This window comes from Pituophis catenifer, unplaced genomic scaffold (assembly GCF_029215685.1).
Source record: "Pituophis catenifer annectens isolate HBS135680 unplaced genomic scaffold, rPitCat1.0.hap2 SCAF_1, whole genome shotgun sequence".
In the NCBI taxonomy this organism is placed as follows: Eukaryota; Metazoa; Chordata; class Lepidosauria; order Squamata; family Colubridae; genus Pituophis; species Pituophis catenifer.
Window position 1 is genome coordinate 57,523,202 of NW_027256881.1, and position 18,517 is coordinate 57,541,718.

Below are 18,517 nucleotides of genomic sequence, written 5' to 3' on the forward strand. Positions count from 1 at the left end.
AGAAGCCCCTTGGAGATGCACTATTTTTTACTGAAAAATTTCTGCACCGCCAAATCTTACTGTACCTCATTGTTACAGCACTGCTTGTTGCTGCTGTGGTCATCGGGGCTGCCCAAGTAAAGAACCGCACTGGCTCAGCTCAGGGTGACTGTGAGAAGCAAGAGGGGAAGCCAAGGCGCTCGCTCCATGGTGGCCAACTTCACACGTTCTTGCTCCCATGCGCACTTTCCTACTCCGGTTTGGTGCTCCCGAAGTAAGGAGCAAGAAGGGAGGCAGACACCAGTCCAAGAAGCCGAGAGCAAAAGTAGTGGTGGCAAGGGTGACAGGGGCATGTGACATGTCCCTCCATGGTCCCCTCCCAGGTGACAGCAAGGGCTTTGCCGCCACCTCTTTTCCTCAGAGGCGCAGTGTCTGCCTCCAAGTCCTTGCAGAGGGACACACACACACATACCTCTGTCACCCCCGCTGCTGCTACTTTTGTTCTCGGCTTTTTCTCAGCACTCTTAAAGTCAGACAGCGCCTCCTCTTTTCCTCAGAGGCATGGTGTCTGCCTCCCTTCACACTCCTTGTGGAGGGAGTTACACACACACATGCCCCGTTGCCCTCACCACCACTACTTTTGCTCTTGGCTTCTTGGCGCTCTTAAAGTCGATCTTGAAGAGCTGGAAGAAGTTTCCTTAGATCGCCACCAAACTCATAGTTGGGAGAGGTGTAGGCTAGCCCCTGAATATATGAGACATCTTGGGCAAAGCTCTTCCACAGTTCGGCTAAGTCTTCTCCTCCTTCTCAGCCTCGTATCACAGAGCAAACATGCACAGTCGCACACACCTCACGGTGCACAACAGTGGGTTGCAGAGTTGAACTGCTAATAAAAATGTACACAACTCTTTCAAACATTTCCAGGTCACTGATTTACACTACTTCATTTTCCGATTGAATTTTCTGATTCAATTAAAACCTCAGCACAACCAATCAATACAAATGCAGCTGCCCACTGTCAATCTGTTCCAAGCAGACGCCTAGGAGGCAGATTCTGCAACCTATAATCCTTGTTTCTATTCCAGACTACCACTGTCATAAACCCCTGTGCCTTTTTTCTTTTTTCATTTAGATTCAGTCCTGAATACTGCAGTCATTTTCCATGGCATTTTCTGCCCTGAAAAAACCCACATAGAGAACTTCAAGTCTGGGATAAAAGTGTTTATTTTTCCACAAATTTAAAGGTCAGCAAATAATTCCATATTATCAGTGCCTTTGTGAATCTGAATGACTAACAATGGTATAACAATATAACATATATATGTTATACTAAATGAGGTTTGGATGATTGCCACTCCTATCTTTACAAAGATGACTTGGCCTGTGACACTTGTATGTACCTTTACATCTAATGCCATTCAATTTCCATATTCTTCTGCCAAGACATACCCAAAGTGTGTTGAAAGTTGGAATTTCTTTCAAGTTTTAACTCGAAGATATTAAACGAACAGGTTTCAACACAGAGATACTCAAGATAAAATTTGAGACGTTTCCTCCCAGAAAATTAAATATACTTACCACAAGCTCAGAGAACCTTGCATTCAGTTCTTCAGCTGGTGGGATTGGCACTGAGAACTCCAAGAACTGCAGAGGGTTATTGTCCTTGAGGTTGATTTCAGGCAGATCACTCCGCCCAAAGCAGCAAAGAAACCCCAAAGCATGACGACTCCGTTTTCGGGAAGCCATAGTCATTGTGATATGGGATGCTATCTAACAGTCATGATCTGCAGAGAAAGGAAAAGAAACATTATAAAGACTCCAAATGAAGGTCCATGAATGAATGCTTTGCGATAACTACAGCATCTAAGCAAGCTTTTGAAAAAAATGAGAATTAAAGAGGTACAGGCAATGTTAAATAATAAAATGACTAATAAACACTGTCTTGCAAGACTTTTTCTGGGGTATCTTAGTGGAAAATATAAGGCAGTAAACTAAGCAGCTTTTAGCCCTGTGAATCAATTCTGGTTTTGTTTCTTTGTTTGTTTAACCCAGAACAGTTTCATTCATTTGGGACAGAAAAATAACTATATAATATATGTGCCAGAACTGGATACAAGTTAGAAAAAAACATATGATCTAGCCAAGAAGTACCCAGAGATAATACAATATACTGCAAAAGAGATGCCTGGAACATCTTTGGAGGAAGACTGAGTCCGATCAAACATGAAAAAGACACCATATTTGGGATTATATTATACTGATAAGAGTGGAAAATATTATTTCACAACCCTTATTGCATTTACTAATGGCTGTCTGGTGTCCTTGTTTAGGCTGACTTGTTCTTTGTTGGGCATGCGCCATAGGAATACCCTGTTTCCCTGAAAATAAGATATCCCCTGATAATAAACCCAATTGGGCTTTTGAGCGCATGTGCTAAAATAAGCCTCCCTCCTAAAATAAGCCCTCCCCAAAAATATTTAAACGCAGAGCTGGAAATCAGGTAAGACAGCAAGAGGAGCCCCATCTTGCTCCACGCATCCCAAAATAATAAGACCTCCCCAAAAATAAGGCCAAGCACTTATTTCGGAGTTCAAAAAAAATATAAGACAGGGTCTTATTTTCGGGGAAACACAGTATCTACTGGGCCAATATGAAGAATATTCTCATTATTTGGCAAAAAGTTGCTCTGATTTACTTAATATTGGACTCCAACTGGACAGATCTGGTTTCCTGTTCCTGGAACAGAGTCTTGTGGGAATACCTGGATCAAGTTTGATTCTAAGACTCTTGATGAAGTGGGTAGGGTTCTTCAGACTGTGAGCTTGGTCATCTGCTTATTAGATTCAGATTTCTCCTGGGTGGTTAAAAACATCTAGCAGATGACCTATGGTTAAGTCAGTGTGGTCATATCAGCTTCTTTAAGAGAGGGAGTATTTCTTTGAACTTAAAGAAGCAATGGTGTACCCCTCAAAAAGCCACAGATGAACCAACAATTCCGGACATCTGGTCTCCAGCTTTCCCTTTGTGGAAAGGTGGTTAGGCAGCAGCATTTAAAGGATCCTGGAATAAATGGATTATCTGGATCCATTTCCTGAGTGGGCACAGTAAAGAGATCGCTTTGATCATACTTCTCAGTGATCTCTGACAGAGCCTGATGAGAGATGGTGCATCCTTCCTGGTGCCTTCTGAACTAGACGAGAGGATTTACAGTAAAGGTATGATGCAGAAGGTTCTCCTCCTTCCTTTGTACTTTGATCTCAGTTGGTATTGATGGGGGAAGAGACTGAGTCTTTTGGCCCCTCATTTGTGGCCTGCCTCAAACTCAGCACTCTATTTGCTTAACAGCTATATAAAACTGCTGGGTGAGGCTATTTGCTGGTTTGGAGTGAGTATAATCAGTATGCTGACAATATCCACTGCACATCTCTTTCATGGCCCAACCAAGCAATACTATTAGGATTTTGTCCCAATGTGTAGAGACTGTGTGGGCCTGCATGGGGAGGAACAGACTCAGGCTCATTTCTGACAAGAGTAAGTGGATGTGGATATTTGGAGCTCCCAGTTCTAGAGATTTTCCAAAATTAGTCTCGAATGGGATTATGTTGTGCAGTCAGGAGGTTGTCTTGGATTTATAATTCCTTCTTAAAAGCAGGAAGCCATTGTGGCCAAGGGGGCCTTTACACAGATTCATCTAGTGCACCAGTTATGTCTGTTCCTTCATATCCTCTCGTGATATACAGTAGTCACCCAGTCACTCAGAAATAAGACTACTACAATGTACTCCATATGGAACTGCCATTGAAAATGTTGGTAATTAGGCAGTGATGCTCATGACACATTCTATCCATGTGATGCTACTGCTCCATTAGCTGCAGTGGCTACTAGTCTGTGTGCCTTGAAGATGCTGATTATCATCTATACAGACTTTAATGGCATAGAGCCTAGCTATCTGTGGGACTGTCTATTTCTGATTGTTTCTTGAGTACTCTCCCAGAGTCCTGGGCAGAGTGGTGGCTGAACCCTTTATGATGTTTGATTCTTATACAGAGTTTCCCTTCTGTGCACTTATGATCTGTTACTTTTTTGTTGTTCTTGCTTTTTTTTTAAATTAAGCTGCCAGGAGTTATTTGTAGGTGGGCATTCTTTAAAATGTATTAAATAAACTGCTTAAATTTAAGTCCAAAATGTAAAACTGTGAATGGACCAGAAAACAATATTTATGAATTAATCATATTTGTAAGACTAAGATGTCCTGCAAAATAGCTAGGATAGGGAAAAAATACAACTATTGAGGATCTTTTGAGTGATGACCAATAAGTAAAATCCTGGCAACAATAAGCAATGGTTTATTCCATTATATACCTCCTCAGTCACAGTTCCAAAAGTCTGGAAACTTGAGCTTCTGATTTCAATTAAACTCAAAAATATTTTGTTTTGCATGGCATGCACCCCTATGATGTAGAGAAATTTAACTAGGAACAGTTGAAACAAGCTGGTGGACAAGTTTAAAAATCAGCAATGTTATATAGATTTAAAAGCTAACAGCTTAATGCTGGGCCTCAGCTGTCAAACTGAATAGCAAGACACAGAGATTATTTGTCAATGAAAATCACTGCTATTTTAGTGGTTTACCAGAATTTAATTTTGGTAAAATATGGACAGAAACAATTAATTGTAGTTGGCATTGCTTTCCGTGCCTAAAATAAGGGCCACAAATATGTAGGTCAAACCTTCTTGTCCTATAATTTACTAATTAATCAAATAAATTAACTGTAAGCCAACCAATGTCAATTACAAATTAATTAATTTAGTTTGTTTATTAAATTTAAATGCTACCCATCTTTCCTGGGTGACTAGGTGACTGGATGACTTTAGATGGCTTGCAAACATTAAAACTATTGCACATTAAAATAATAAAGCAAAAAATAACAGTAATAAATACTGTCAAAGATGGAAAGAGGGGAACACGAAGTATGTGGAGAGAGGTAGGGTCCTTCCTAATCCAAAAGCAACCTCCAGAGTGGTGTACCCCTCTTAATTCCTAACTCTTAATTCCTAGAGACAAGAGCTCTGTGGAATTTCATTGAAAAACAGTGGGACAACATCATCAGCCAGTCCCCAATAATGCAGCCAAGGTAGCAAATATTAAGAATTATAGTTTTTTAGAATTTAGAGGTGCTTTAGGAATGCTTTCCTCCTTGCCATAAACTTGCCCTTGACAACAGACCACAAGAAATTAGCAGAAATTAATGCCTAGTCAATCATAGACTATCATGCTTAGTTAACAGCAAGCTGTTGGATCAACTAGCCAGCAGTTAATCACTACACATTGTTGGGTCAACTAGCCACCAGTTAATCACTATCCTGCAGCAATTCTGAGTAGACCTATGGCTTTACATAAGTCTATGGCTGATACTTGGAGGCTGGATGACAGCATAGCCACCTAATATATCTTTTCCAATTTACATTCTGAGAGCAACTCTGTGCTTGAAAGGTTTCTTGAATGAGAAGTCTGAACTGCCTGCAGAAAGCCAAGGAGGGGAAAATGCTTAGATCTTAGCACACTGCACAGGCTGTGAGTCCTACATCCAAACAGGAAGTCTCCTGCCAGGAGTCTGAAAGGAAGGATCTGTGCAGTCCACATGATCCTGCATATTTTGTCCTTTTAAGGGACTAGTTGTCCAGCAGCTTGGAGTTTATTTGTGTTATTCCTCCCACCCACCCCCAAGCATTTCATCCTTTTCATTTAATCTGCAGAATAAACTACATTTTGAGTGTAAATAATTAAAGCTGTCTTTCAAAACACTGGCTCCTCGGAGCAGAAGGGAACAAGGTGGCAGGTGAACAAAACCACTCAGTGCTACATCAACAGCTGAGTTTTGTCCAGCAGGCTGCTGTAACTGATTCACTTTAATCAGCCCTAAGACACACTGTGTTGTTTATTTGCCTGAACAAGGCTGCCTTGTGCCCTTGTGAAGACCAAGCACGTGCCCTAGAAACATTACCTTTTCCAATGGTAGCTGTAGAACTAAGTTACAACATCGAACAAACTGCATTCAGCAAAGTCCAAATATGCCACCCTAACCCTTAAAAAAGAACCAAGACCATTGAAATATCATTGTTTGGTTCCTGATGTTTCTTCTTAATCTATTTTATGTTTTCCTTTCCATATTAGTGAAAACTGACTGGTTTAAGAAAAATAAAGAAAGGGGGTCTAAATTCTAAGAATCTAAAAATGTAACTAGATCTCCAGAATTAATAGTGACTATTAAGCCCACTTCTTATGAATGCAAAAGATTTCATGCGAGATCATCCACTTTGAAACAGCCCCCGAGAAGCAAATTACTATGCCTTTGTTATTATTATGTAAAAGCATAAAACATAAAGTTGGAGAGAAAGGCATGAAAGTCAAATAGCAGTGTTCCAATATCCAAGGGGCTGCCACAAAGAAGAGGGGACGGAGGGGTGTCAACCTATTCTCCAAAGCATCTGAAGGCAGGACAAAAAGCAGTGGATGGAAACTAATCAGAACCTAGAACTAAGGAGAAATTTCCTGACAGTTAGAATTAATCAGTGGAACACCTTGCCTACAGAAGTTGTGAATGCTCCAAACACTGGAAGTTTTCAAGAAGAGATTGGACAACCATTTGTCTGAAATGGTATAGGGTTTCCTGCCAGAGCAGGGGGTTGGACTAGAAGGTCTCCAGGGTCCCTTCCAATTCTGTTATTCTATTATTCTGTAAATCAGAATGACCAGCAAGCAATGGCTGTGCACATTTCCAGGCTTTGGGAAAAACAGATCAAGATCTCATTTGGGGAGGTTTTTTACATTAAATGTAAAAAACATTTTAAATGCTCAATCTTTCCCAAACTAATGTTGTCTGACTATGTCAAGACCACAAGTCCCAAAATTCCACACCAGAAAAACCATTTGCTACAGTTGAGAATTAAGAATTAAGGAAGCTCTTTAAACATTTATGAGAGCATCACATTAGACAAGGCTGCTCTGCCACAATACACTAATCTGATATAAAATTGAGGGTTTTTTTCTCATCCAGTAGTAATACTTAACTCTTTATTCATTTTATTTCACTTCGCTTAATTCCATGGACCAGCATATTTACAAGCAGATATTCTGCTTTGCTTTACTGCATGAAACAGAAGATTGGGGTTAGGGTTTTTTAGCCTATATGCCAGGAGTATCCAGCCATGGATACTATAAAACTTGTGGACTTTTACTCCTTGCATGGCTGGCTATGGAATTCTAAGAATTGACGTCCACAAGTCTTAAACTTGCTAAGGTTGGACACCCCTGCAATATGCTCTCCTTCTAGCTCTGATACTTTCTGCCTGTTACTATAATTAACTAAGTGTCCAAAAACAGCACCATGGTCAGTACCTCAGGTGAACAATCTATATACATGGTATTATTAATCAGAAATATTCATAGAAGTCCAAAGCAGCATTATAGAGTTGGGAGCCACCAAATTCAATTTCCTGCTTAATGGACGCATGCAAAGTAAACCGTCTCTGACAAGATGATTATCCAGCTTCTACTTGAATATATCCAAGACAGGGGAAAAGATATCATCTCTCTAGATAATTGGATTTACTATTTGACCACTTGTACTTCTAGGAAGCTTTGTTTTACTTTTAACTAAAATCTAACTTCCTGTCAATTCAATTCATTAAATGATGCCCTATACTATAAATACTATCCTATAAAAGATTGGTTTTGATCTTCTTCTGTGTGATATCCTTTCATAGATTTAAAAAGTGCTATTGTTTGCCCCCTGTAACTTTTTCTCAAAGCTAAAGCTATACAGCTCCTTCATTCACTTCATAGCACTTAGTTTTTAATACCTGATCATCTTTTGTTGTAATTTTCTGAATTGTTCCAATCTTTCTGACTCCTTATAAAACCAAAGCCGGCACAGTATTGGAGCTAGCTTTGACCTAAGCAGAATAAAGTAGAAAAATTCTTTTCCATAATGTAGAATTACCCTTCTGTTGATGCAGCCTAAAATTGATTTCGCTATTTTGCATCAAGAGATCCGCTGAACAGATGAACAATTCCTCCTCAACGGGGAGGTATCAGCTTAGTAATCAAATAGATACTACAGTACATAAAACCATTCAGATATGGTGAACTGCTTGATGCTTGGCCACCCTGGTTTGTTCAGAACAAGCTGGAAGAGTTACAGTGAGTTGAGAAATTTCCTAGCTGACAATCTCAAAACTCCGATTTCTACAACTCTGTCCTGGGGGGGGGAAGCTTATTTTTTTTTATTAACCATTCCAAGTAACCACAGAAAAAAAGTTATGGCTGTCCAATCTCCTCCTTGCTGTTTGGTAATAAAAAGGCCTTAGCAACCTGCTTTTAAAGAGCAAATGGTCATTTCTAGCAGGGAAACTAGTGATGGTTCCATGTTATCCTAAACAGCTACACTTAGAAAGCCTTACACTCATTTCTATGTTTAAATCAAAGGCAACAGGATGGCCATGGGAAAATCCTCTTGAATGAGGTTCTTGCAACTAGTTAGTTCTACTGCAATACTTTCCTGACCACGTGTTGGACAAAATCTACTGATGACCCAGAAGCTTTGCAATTATCCAACAGCAAAGCAGTAAAAGGTTGTAATGTATTCCTCTCCATTATACAATCTATATTTAGAAGCTGCAAATTTTTCCAGCATCCAGGCCACTTCCACATTTGGAAGCAACATGCTCTATACAGGGAAAATTCTAACCTCTTGAGCCTAGGCATATAATTGTGTCTGGAGTTTATAAAAAGAGAGGCCATTGATGAAATCACAGTGATGAACACTGCTGAAAATTTGCAATCACGGTCTGTGTAGTTTGCAGCAATCTTAATTCATACTTCTAGAACCTCCTAAACTTTCACAGTTACAGGCAAATGTATGCGTGTGAGAAAAAGAGGGGATCATCAGCTGTGGATCCTAAAACCTAATGAAATTCAGGTGTTCAAGAAACAATGAGCACATTATTTTTTTTTTACAAAGGCTTGTGCTTTGTAGGAAGAAATATGTTAGCCTGATTGTACTATTGCTTAGCCTGAAACTATTCAGATATTCATTCCAACAAAAGACTGTTTCATAGTCTTTCTCTACTGTTTCTGTAAATGACTGTTACACCTCTAAAGCTGTATTCCTTGAGATATTCATTCATATATCACTACTGCTCATAAAGCCCACATTCAACAAAATAGAGAATTTTAAAATTAGGTAAATCCACTGAAAGAAAGGGAATATATTTGTAAGCAAGAGAGAAGATTAAGTGATGTTCAGAAAAACAATTATTTCACAGATCAGGATATTAGCTTACAAATTCCGGATCTACGTACTTTCCGTCGGGCTCTTAAAACTTTTTTATTTCATCAAGCCGGGCTGGCCTAACTCTGCAATGGTGTAATTTTAATTTGAATTTTAAATGGGAGATTTTAACTGTTGGGCCAAATTGCTTAATATAGTTTTAAATTGTTTTTAAATTTTGTATTCTATGTTTTTTATCTATGGCTGTTCACCGCCCTGAGTCCTTCGGGAGAAGGGCGGTATATAAATTTAAATATTAAATTAATTAAATTAAATTAAAGCTAATGAAAAAACATATTTTTTTTTCACCAATTTATATTACACATTCATTTCATGAAAACTGACCCTAATCTCATTAAGGAAAAATCAAAATGGGACACAAGTCCAATTTTGCTTTGTTTGATAGCACCATTTACAGACTCTTCTCCAATTAATTCAGCAGCTTTGGATCATCCTATTCTTGCCTGCAAAAGTGATTTAGCTGTGACTTAGCTCAGAACATTGATCAGAAAGGTCAGCAGTTGTCGATCAGAAAGGTTGGCAGTTCAGCGGTTCGAATCCCTAGCTCAGGTGTCCTGCATGAGCAGGGGGTTGGACTAGATCAGCGGTTCTCAACCTGGGGGTCGCAACCCTTTTGGGGGTTGAACGGCCATTTCCCAGGGGTCGCCAAAGCCCTCTCTTGCCCCCTCCCCCGCCTTCACTCACCCTCTGCCTCTGCTGGATTGCCCGGTCGCCGTTCGCTTACCCCGCCCACTCCCAATCTATTGCTGCTCCGGAGTCCCAGCTGATGGCTAGAGGGAAAAAAACTTTAAATTCTTGCCACGGGGCTTCAAAGAGCTAGCTGCAAAGAGGTAAATTCCTGGAACAAGTTTTTTCCCCCCTACCTATACTGAAAAGAGAAAGCGAAAGCAGGGTCTTAGCTGCAACATGACAAAATGAGGCAAAGAGATTTCTTTTTCTTTTTCCTCACCAAAAAAGGTAGGTACAAAACTGCAAACAATGGGAAATTTAGGGCAAGAGGAGGTTCAAGATTTTAAAACACAAAAGAAAAAAAGCTCTATTTAACTAGGGAATTGTAATAATTGAGATACTATTAATTGTATATTGTGTTGAAAGCAGAAATGGTTAAGTTGTGGTTTGGAGGAATATATGGGGGAAATTATTTGGTTTATTATTATTGGTAAATATAATTAATTGATTTGTAAGAAATTGGATTGCATGGAAATAATTGGAATATTCATGTTCATATTGATAAATATACAAAAAAGATAGTTATATAACTAATTGATTTATATTAAAATGTTGAATTTGTATTAAACAACTGTATTACATAATTAACCAATGTGAGGATGGATATAAAAATAGATGACAATGCAAAGGGGTATAATATAGAATAGAAGGGAAAAATTGAATTTGATTAAGATTAGAGATGAGGATGAAGGGCAATATTGTTTTTTTTAAAAAAAAATAGTTGAGGAATAAATATGGTAAAAAGGAAATATAGAAATTGTAAATTTAATTGAAATGACTAAATATTGTGTTGGAAGAAATATCCTTCTGGGTTCTGCTCCAAGTGGGGAAAATACACTGGAAACATGGAGACTGTTTGGAAAGATGTTTTAATAGTGGTCAGGATCACATGGCTTGATGGGGCCCATTGTGTTAGTTTCTGTTGCTATTGTGTTTCAAATGTCCTTTGACAAAGGATTGACTTTCTGCCTCTGGCCCATTAACAAAGGGTGGGGGGCAGGAAGGTGGGAGCTGCTTTGTCTGTAAAATATGCTTCTCCATTTCTCATCCAGGGAAATATAATATTCTGCCTTTTTAATATTTCCCAAAATATTTCATTCTTCTAGGAAAGGGGTGGCTGCTAACCTCCTACAACTGTTTAAATTTGTGGACCGGCCAAATACTCTGTTCAAAGAAAATATGTTGTACGTTTGTATGTGTGTTTCTAATTATTGCTATTTATTCCTATTTGTTCTCTTTTATTCTTTAAAGTTTAACAATTCATTCTTTATCTTAATATCTTTATATTTGTTTGGGGTTGGCTTTCTTCCCTTTCATCTTTTTTATTGTATAGCAATCTTTCTCCTCAAACCTACCACCTTTGTCTTTTCTTTCTTACTTACTTTCTCTTCCCCCCCCTTCTTCTCCCTACTTCCTCTTTCTCCTTCTCCTCCTCTCTTCCTCCCTCTCTTACCTTCACTCCTATTCTAATTTCCCTTCCCTTCCTTCATCCCTCTCTATTGCTGTATCCTTTTATGCATATGGACTACTCAGAGGGCTGAAAAAGTTATTTTTGACTGGTCCTCGCACTTTTGACCAGTCCTCGAACTTACGACTGTCCTCACATTTTACGTTTTTGCCCTATCTTGTCACCATGGTGAAGAGAAGCAGTTGTGAAATGAGTGACATGGTTGTTAAGAATGCTACAATGGGCATAAATGATGACCAGTCATAACTGCGAAGACCGGTCAAAAGTAAGGTGACCAGACGTCCCGCTTTTGGCGGGACAGTCCCGCTTTTGAGCAATTTGTCCCGCGTCCCGCGGCGTTTCAAAAAAGTCCCGATTTTTCTTGAGCCCCAGCTGATGGCTAGAAGAAAAAAAAACTGTTTAAACTCTTGCCCGGGGCTTCAAAGGGCCGCCCTACAGGCAATCAGTGTAAAGCAGTTTTTTTTTCCCCTAGCTAAGCTTCAGAAACGAAAACGAAACCGAAACCAGGGTCTTTGGTGCAGCGTGACAAAATGAGGCAGAGAGAGATTTATTTTTATTTTTATTTTTCCTCCCCAAAAAAGGTAGGTGAAAAACTGCAAACAATGGGAAATTTAGGAGGAGACTTCAAGATTTTAAAACACAAAGGAAAAAAAGCTGTATTTAACTAGGGAATTGTAATAATTGAGATACTATTAATTGTATATTGTGTTGAAAGCAGAAATGGTTAAGTTGTGGTTCGGAGGAATATATGGGAGAAATTATTTGGTTTATTATTATTGGTAAATATAATTAATTGATTTGTAAGAAATTGGATTGCATGGAAATAATTGGAATATTCATGTTCATATTGATTAATATACAAAAAAGATAGTTTTATAACTAATTGATTTATATTAAAATGTTGAATTTGTATTAAACAACTGTATTACATAATTACATAATTAAACAATGTGAGGATGGATATAAAAATAGATGATAATGGGAAGGGGTATAATATAGAATAGAAGGGAAAAATTGAATTTGATTAAGATTAGAGATGAGGATGAAGGGTAATATTGGTTTTTTAAAAAAATAGATGAGGAATAAATATGGCAAAAAGGAAATATAGAAATTGTAAATTTAATTGAAATGACTAAACGCTGTTTAAATTTGTGAACCAGCCAAATATTCTGTTCAAAGAAAATACATTGTATGTTTGTATGTGTGTTTCTAATTATTGCTATTTATTCATATTTGTTCTCTTTTATTCTTTAAAGTTTAACAATTCATTCTTTATCTTAATATCTTTATATTTGCTTGGGGTTGGCTTTCTTCCCTTTCATCTTTTTTATTGTACAGCAATCTTTCTCCTCAAACCTACCACCTCTCTCTTTTCTTTCCTTCTTACTTTCTCTTCCCCCCACCCTCTTTTTCTCCTCCCTACTTCCTCTTTCTTTCTCCTTCTCCTCCTCTCTTCCTCCCTCTCTTACCCTCACTCCTACTCTAATTTCCATTCCTTCATCCCTCTCTATTGCTGTAATCCTTTAATGCATATGGACTACTCAGAGGGCTGAAAAAGTTATTTTTGACTGGTCCTCACACTTTTGACCAGTCCTCGAACTTATGACTGTCCTCACATTTTACATTTTTGCCCTATCTTGTCATCATGGTGAAGAGAAGCAGTTGTGAAATGAGTGACATGGTTGTTAAGAATGCTGCATGGGCATAAATGTGAGGATGGTCATAAGTGTGAGGACCAGTCAAAAGTGCGAGGACCTGTCAGAAATGACTTTTTTCAGCTCTCTGGTTAGTCCTTTTGTGCATATGGACTACTCAGAGGGCTGAAAAAGTTATTTTTGACTGGTCCTCGCACTTTTGACCAGTCCTCGAACTTACGACTGTCCTCACATTTTACATTTTTGCCCTATCTTGTCATCATGGTGAAGAGAAGCAGTTGTGAAATGAGTGACGTGGTTGTTAAGAATACTGCACGGGCATAAATGTGAGGATGGTCATAAGTGTGAGGACCAGTCAAAAGTGCGAGGACCTGTCAGAAATGACTTTTTTCAGCCCTCTGGTTAGTCCTTTTGTGCATATGGACTACTCAGAGGGCTGAAAAAGTTATTTTTGACTGGTCTTCGCACTTTTGACCAGTCCTCGAACTTACGACTGTCTTCACATTTTACGTTTTTTTCCCTATCTTATCACCATGGTGAAGAGAAGCAGTTGTGAAATGAGTGACATGGTTGTTAAGAATGCTGCACGGGCATAAATGTGAGGATGGTCATAAGTGTGAGGACCAGTCAAAAGTGCGAGGACCTGTCAGAAATGACTTTTTTCAGCCCTCTGGTTAGTCCTTTTGTGCATATGGACTACTCAGAGGGCTGAAAAAGTTATTTTTGACTGGTCCTCGCACTTTTGACCAGTCCTCGAACTTACGACTGTCCTCACATTTTACGTTTTTTTCCCTATCTTATCACCATGGTGAAGAGAAGCAGTTGTGAAATGAGTGACATGGTTGTTAAGAGTGCTGCACGGGCATAAATGTGAGGATGGTCATAAGTGTGAGGACCAGTCAAAAGTGCGAGGACCTGTCAGAAATGACTTTTTTCAGCCCTCTGGTTAGTCCTTTTGTGCATATGGACTACTCAGAGGGCTGAAAAAGTTATTTTTGACTGGTCCTCGCACTTTTGACCAGTCCTCGAACTTACGACTGTCCTCACATTTTACATTTTTGCCCTATCTTGTCATCATGGTGAAGAGAAGCAGTTGTGAAATGAGTGACATGGTTGTTAAGAATGCTGCACGGGCATAAATGTGAGGATGGTCATAAGTATGAGGACCAGTCAAAAGTGTGAGGACCTGTCAGAAATGACTTTCCAGCCCTCTGAGTAGTCCCTATACACATAGCCATGGCCACCCGGTCACATGACCAGGTAGCCACGCCCACCCAGTCACATGGCCTCCAAGCCACGCCCACACAATAAGCCACGCCCACAATGGTGTCCCTCTTACCAATGTTAAAATCTGTTCACCTTACCCTATACACATAGCCATGGCCACCCGGTCACATGACCAGCTAGCCACGCCCACCCAGTCACATGACCAGCTAGCCACGCCCACAAAATAAGCCACGCCCACAATGTCCCTCTTTACCAATGTTAAAATCTGGTCACCTTAGTCAAAAGTGCGAGGACCTGTCAGAAATCACATTTTTCAGCCCTCTGAGTAGTCCCTATACACATAGCCATGGCCACCCGGTCACATGACCAGCTAACCACGCCCACTCGGTCACATGACCTCCAAGCCACGCCCACAGAACTGGTAGTAAAAGAAATTTAGAACCCACCCCTGGTTGGGGGTCACCACAACATGAGGAACTGTATTAAAGGGTCGCGGCATTAGGAAGGTTGAGAACCACTGGACTAGATGATCTCCCTTCCAACTCTATTACTGTTAAATCTCTTAAGCAAAATACAAGGAATCAAGGAAGTGGTATTGATACTCTAGACAAGAAGAATGGCCATTAGCTCACATCATCATAATCATATTGGAGAAAGCTCTCCATAATTACAGTGATTGTATCTAATTCACTAGCTCCAAATTATAGTAATTTCTGGGACAGATTCAAGCCCTTATGACTTGCAGCCATACTAGCTTAAGTGATATTTCTTCCTTCCTCTACAATCCTAAAAATTCTCAGAGGTCCTGCTCTGAGAAATCTTGCCTGTTAAGATAAGGCAGGTAATTACTTACCAGCAGATTTTCTATTGAGGAGTCTCCTTAATGTCTGGATGACAGACAACAACATTCTTAATCATTCAGAATTTTAATCCTTATATTTATATTTATATCCCATGTTGCATTTTATCTATGTGGCACTGCTAAATCTTTAGCAAAGCCAGGTCTAGCTTATGCTGCTTTTAGATGACTGCGCTTGTTAATCTATTTGTTTATTATAGTGTTGATTTGATTTATATGGATTTTATTGCTGTTCCTCTGGCACTACAATTAAGTTCAGAGGAAATCTACATGGAATTAAAAATGGTTACACAACAGTAACAGAGGGCAGTTGATTCCCTCATGTCTTCCTGTTGGCCACTGTAAACAAACAAACAAACACAGAGAATGTTTGACGAGGAAAGGAGCTTATTTCAATATGGAAAAAAATCATTCAAGTGTTTGGACTAATTGACTTAAATCTTCCCAAAACATGTGCATTGGTTAAGCTTAACATGATGGTTAAGCTGTTCTCTCAGGATTCAAAGCTTCCTTCATTACCCTTCCATTTAAGTACAGGGTGGTTGCAAGGATGAGTGTGAATTTAAATGTATATTCCGATGTCAGGATATCCACTTCTGATCTTAAAACAGGATACTCCACAACTGCCTAAAGTGGTTCAGCTTTGAAACAGGACATTCGGACCATAAAATATTTTGCACACCTTTAATACAAATAGCTTCCTTTTGCCAGCCTTCCTGCCAGCCTTCTTTCATTATCCTCTTCCTTTTGCAAATCATGCATTTTTTTCAAGAACATATTATTGCAAAATAATATCAGGATAGCAATTAGTGACATGTATTCTAGGAATGCCTACACAAATTTCTGGATAAGAGGGCAAGAGGATAAAGTACTGCTTTGTTTTGATTGCGGGGGAGGGTATTCTATATTGTTCACAGTGATGAAAAAAACATCAAAGTATCTAATTTGTGAAAATTAATATTGACAAAAAATATCCTATTATTTAAAACTTCCTGTCAGGATAGTAAACATTGTTCAAGAGGGAGGGGTTTATTCAGGAACAAACAAACAAAAACTAGCAGGGCTGTCATATTTTATATCTCTAGGAAATTGTGTACCAAGATAGCCATCAGGAATTCCCTTCAGAAAACTGTGTTTACCTTATACACAGGCTTCTTCTGAACTGTTCTTGGCTTTGCAACTTTTTTGTATATTTTTTACAAACATGTAGCAATTCCTTCTAATGCCTTGATGTCTCATTTCCACCCTTCCTCAGCCTGTTATTTCCCATCCAGCTAAGTCAATAGGCTGGTCCAGGTCAGGCAGTAGAGTCTGGATTTCTGCCAGAAACCTTAATTATAGCAACGTCCTCTTCCTCTGGCAAGGGTGTACATGTTCATTTGAAAGTCACTTGGCCTGGTGGCCAAACACAACCAACTTAATGTAATTGTATCTCCCCTTCCACAGCAAGCTTGTTCAGAAAAAGTATCTCCATATTAATTTACTTTGTATCTCTGCTAAAAGTGACATTTGCTTTACGTCCTTATCTCTTCCAATCAAATGGATAATGTCAGTTTTTTAAAATAATAGTCCTGGTTTAAGAGAACCAAATTGATGCACTGGTTAAAGCATCAGGTTAGAAAACAGGAAGCTATGAGTTCTAGTCTCATTTTAGGCATGAAGTTGGATGACCTTGGGTCAGTCAATTTCTCTCAGCCCTGGGAAGGAGGCAGCACTTTGGAAAAAAAACCTTGCCAAGAAAACTGCAGGGATTTATCCAGGTACTCTCCAAGAATTAAGACATAATTAAATGGAGAAAAAGTCCTGGGTTAATCATTCCTATAAATAATTAGTTCCCAGGTTCCCATAGTTGCAATTATGCAAATGATGTTCAACCTATTGTCCCTGGGTTTGCCAACCTAATTAAAGAGTGCATGGGTGTATATACATCATCTTGTTGCCTGCTGTCAAAGATATGCCATTTCCTTCCCACAGAAGACCAGAAGCAAAAAACACAATGAGAACAGGATTCACCAATCTAATTGGACATTTGTGTCTAAGGTTTCTCTCTCTGAAACAGCCACACTGGCATAGAAATTTGGGTGGGACTCTGAATGTACTGCATCTTCTAAATGCCAGACCCCTTTGTGCAAATAATGGATAAAAAAGGTCTGCTTGGATGTTTGGGCCAGTTTAGCTTCTCTCCAGCACTCCTGATTTTTCCATTTTGAAGTGAAGCCTATAATGATTCCCTAGTTCAGAAATACAGGAGATATTATATTTGCATGTCTTCTTCTTTGTTGCCTACTGTTCAAAAATGAAGCATCCAAAAATGTACTTTTAAGACATCAGAGAGCTGCTTGGGAAATGGTTTTGTTTGTAAAAGAGGCATGCTATTCTTTGTGTCTATTCTCAGTAGCTGATTCACTAAACTGAATGGAATTTATTCCCAGAGAAACATGAGAAAAATTGCAGAGTTCATGAACATCTAATGCAACTCATGCATCTAGTCAATATTATGGTTGTTTACTTGTTGCCAAATTTCATGAAAACTTGAAATTTCAAAGTTGGAAACCTGCTTGGAAACAGCATCTGATAAATTGTGAGAAACACAGAAACAGAAATTTTTGTCAAAAAAGACTTACAGATCCCAATTTAGGGTGAAACCCTTAAACCATCTGCAGTATTAAAAACCTACTTCAAGAGTTAGCTTCTTAAATATTATTATTCTTGGGTGAAGGGATAGCTCAACAGTTAAAGATTCGGAGATTGTCAATTGGAGAGCTGACAACCCAGGTTTGAGACCCCAGCTTCGTGCAATGGGGCGAGCTCCCATTACTTGCTCCAGCTCCTGCCCACCTAGCAGTTTGAAAGCATGCAAATGCAAGTAGATTAATAAGTACCACTTTGGGGGGAAGGTAACAGTATTCTATGTGCCTTTACTGTATAGCCATGTGGCCACATGACCACAAAAATTGTCTTCGGGCAACTCTGGCTCCCTCTGCCAAGAAACAGAGATGAACATCAATCCCAGGAGTCGGGCATGACTTGGCAGGGAAAGCTTTACCTTTTCCTTGGGCAAGGGGAATAATAATGATTAACAGATTTATCATTGCAGAGTTTTATTTTTGCTCAAACTTTCACAGAGTAAGCATTACATTTACAGATGAATGTAAGTTGCTTCTCTCCTTGATTAGTTTCCACCCACTGCTTCTTATCCTACCCTTGGTGCTTTGGAGAATAGCTTGACTCCCTCTTCTTTGTGGCA

General features: G+C 39.1%; 1 protein-coding gene across 2 annotated transcripts in view; it reads right to left on the reverse strand.

Moving 5' to 3' along the window:
- The window catches only part of DAAM2 (dishevelled associated activator of morphogenesis 2), a 161,430-nt gene that overhangs the window by 118,703 nt on the left and 24,210 nt on the right, over positions 1-18,517 (reverse strand). For both annotated transcript variants that reach the window (XM_070932454.1, XM_070932453.1), the window contains exon 2: positions 1,558-1,763. In XM_070932454.1, the coding sequence (XP_070788555.1) occupies positions 1,558-1,731 (174 nt within the window). In that variant the 5' untranslated portion in view covers positions 1,732-1,763. The remainder of the gene's footprint in view (positions 1-1,557; positions 1,764-18,517) is intronic.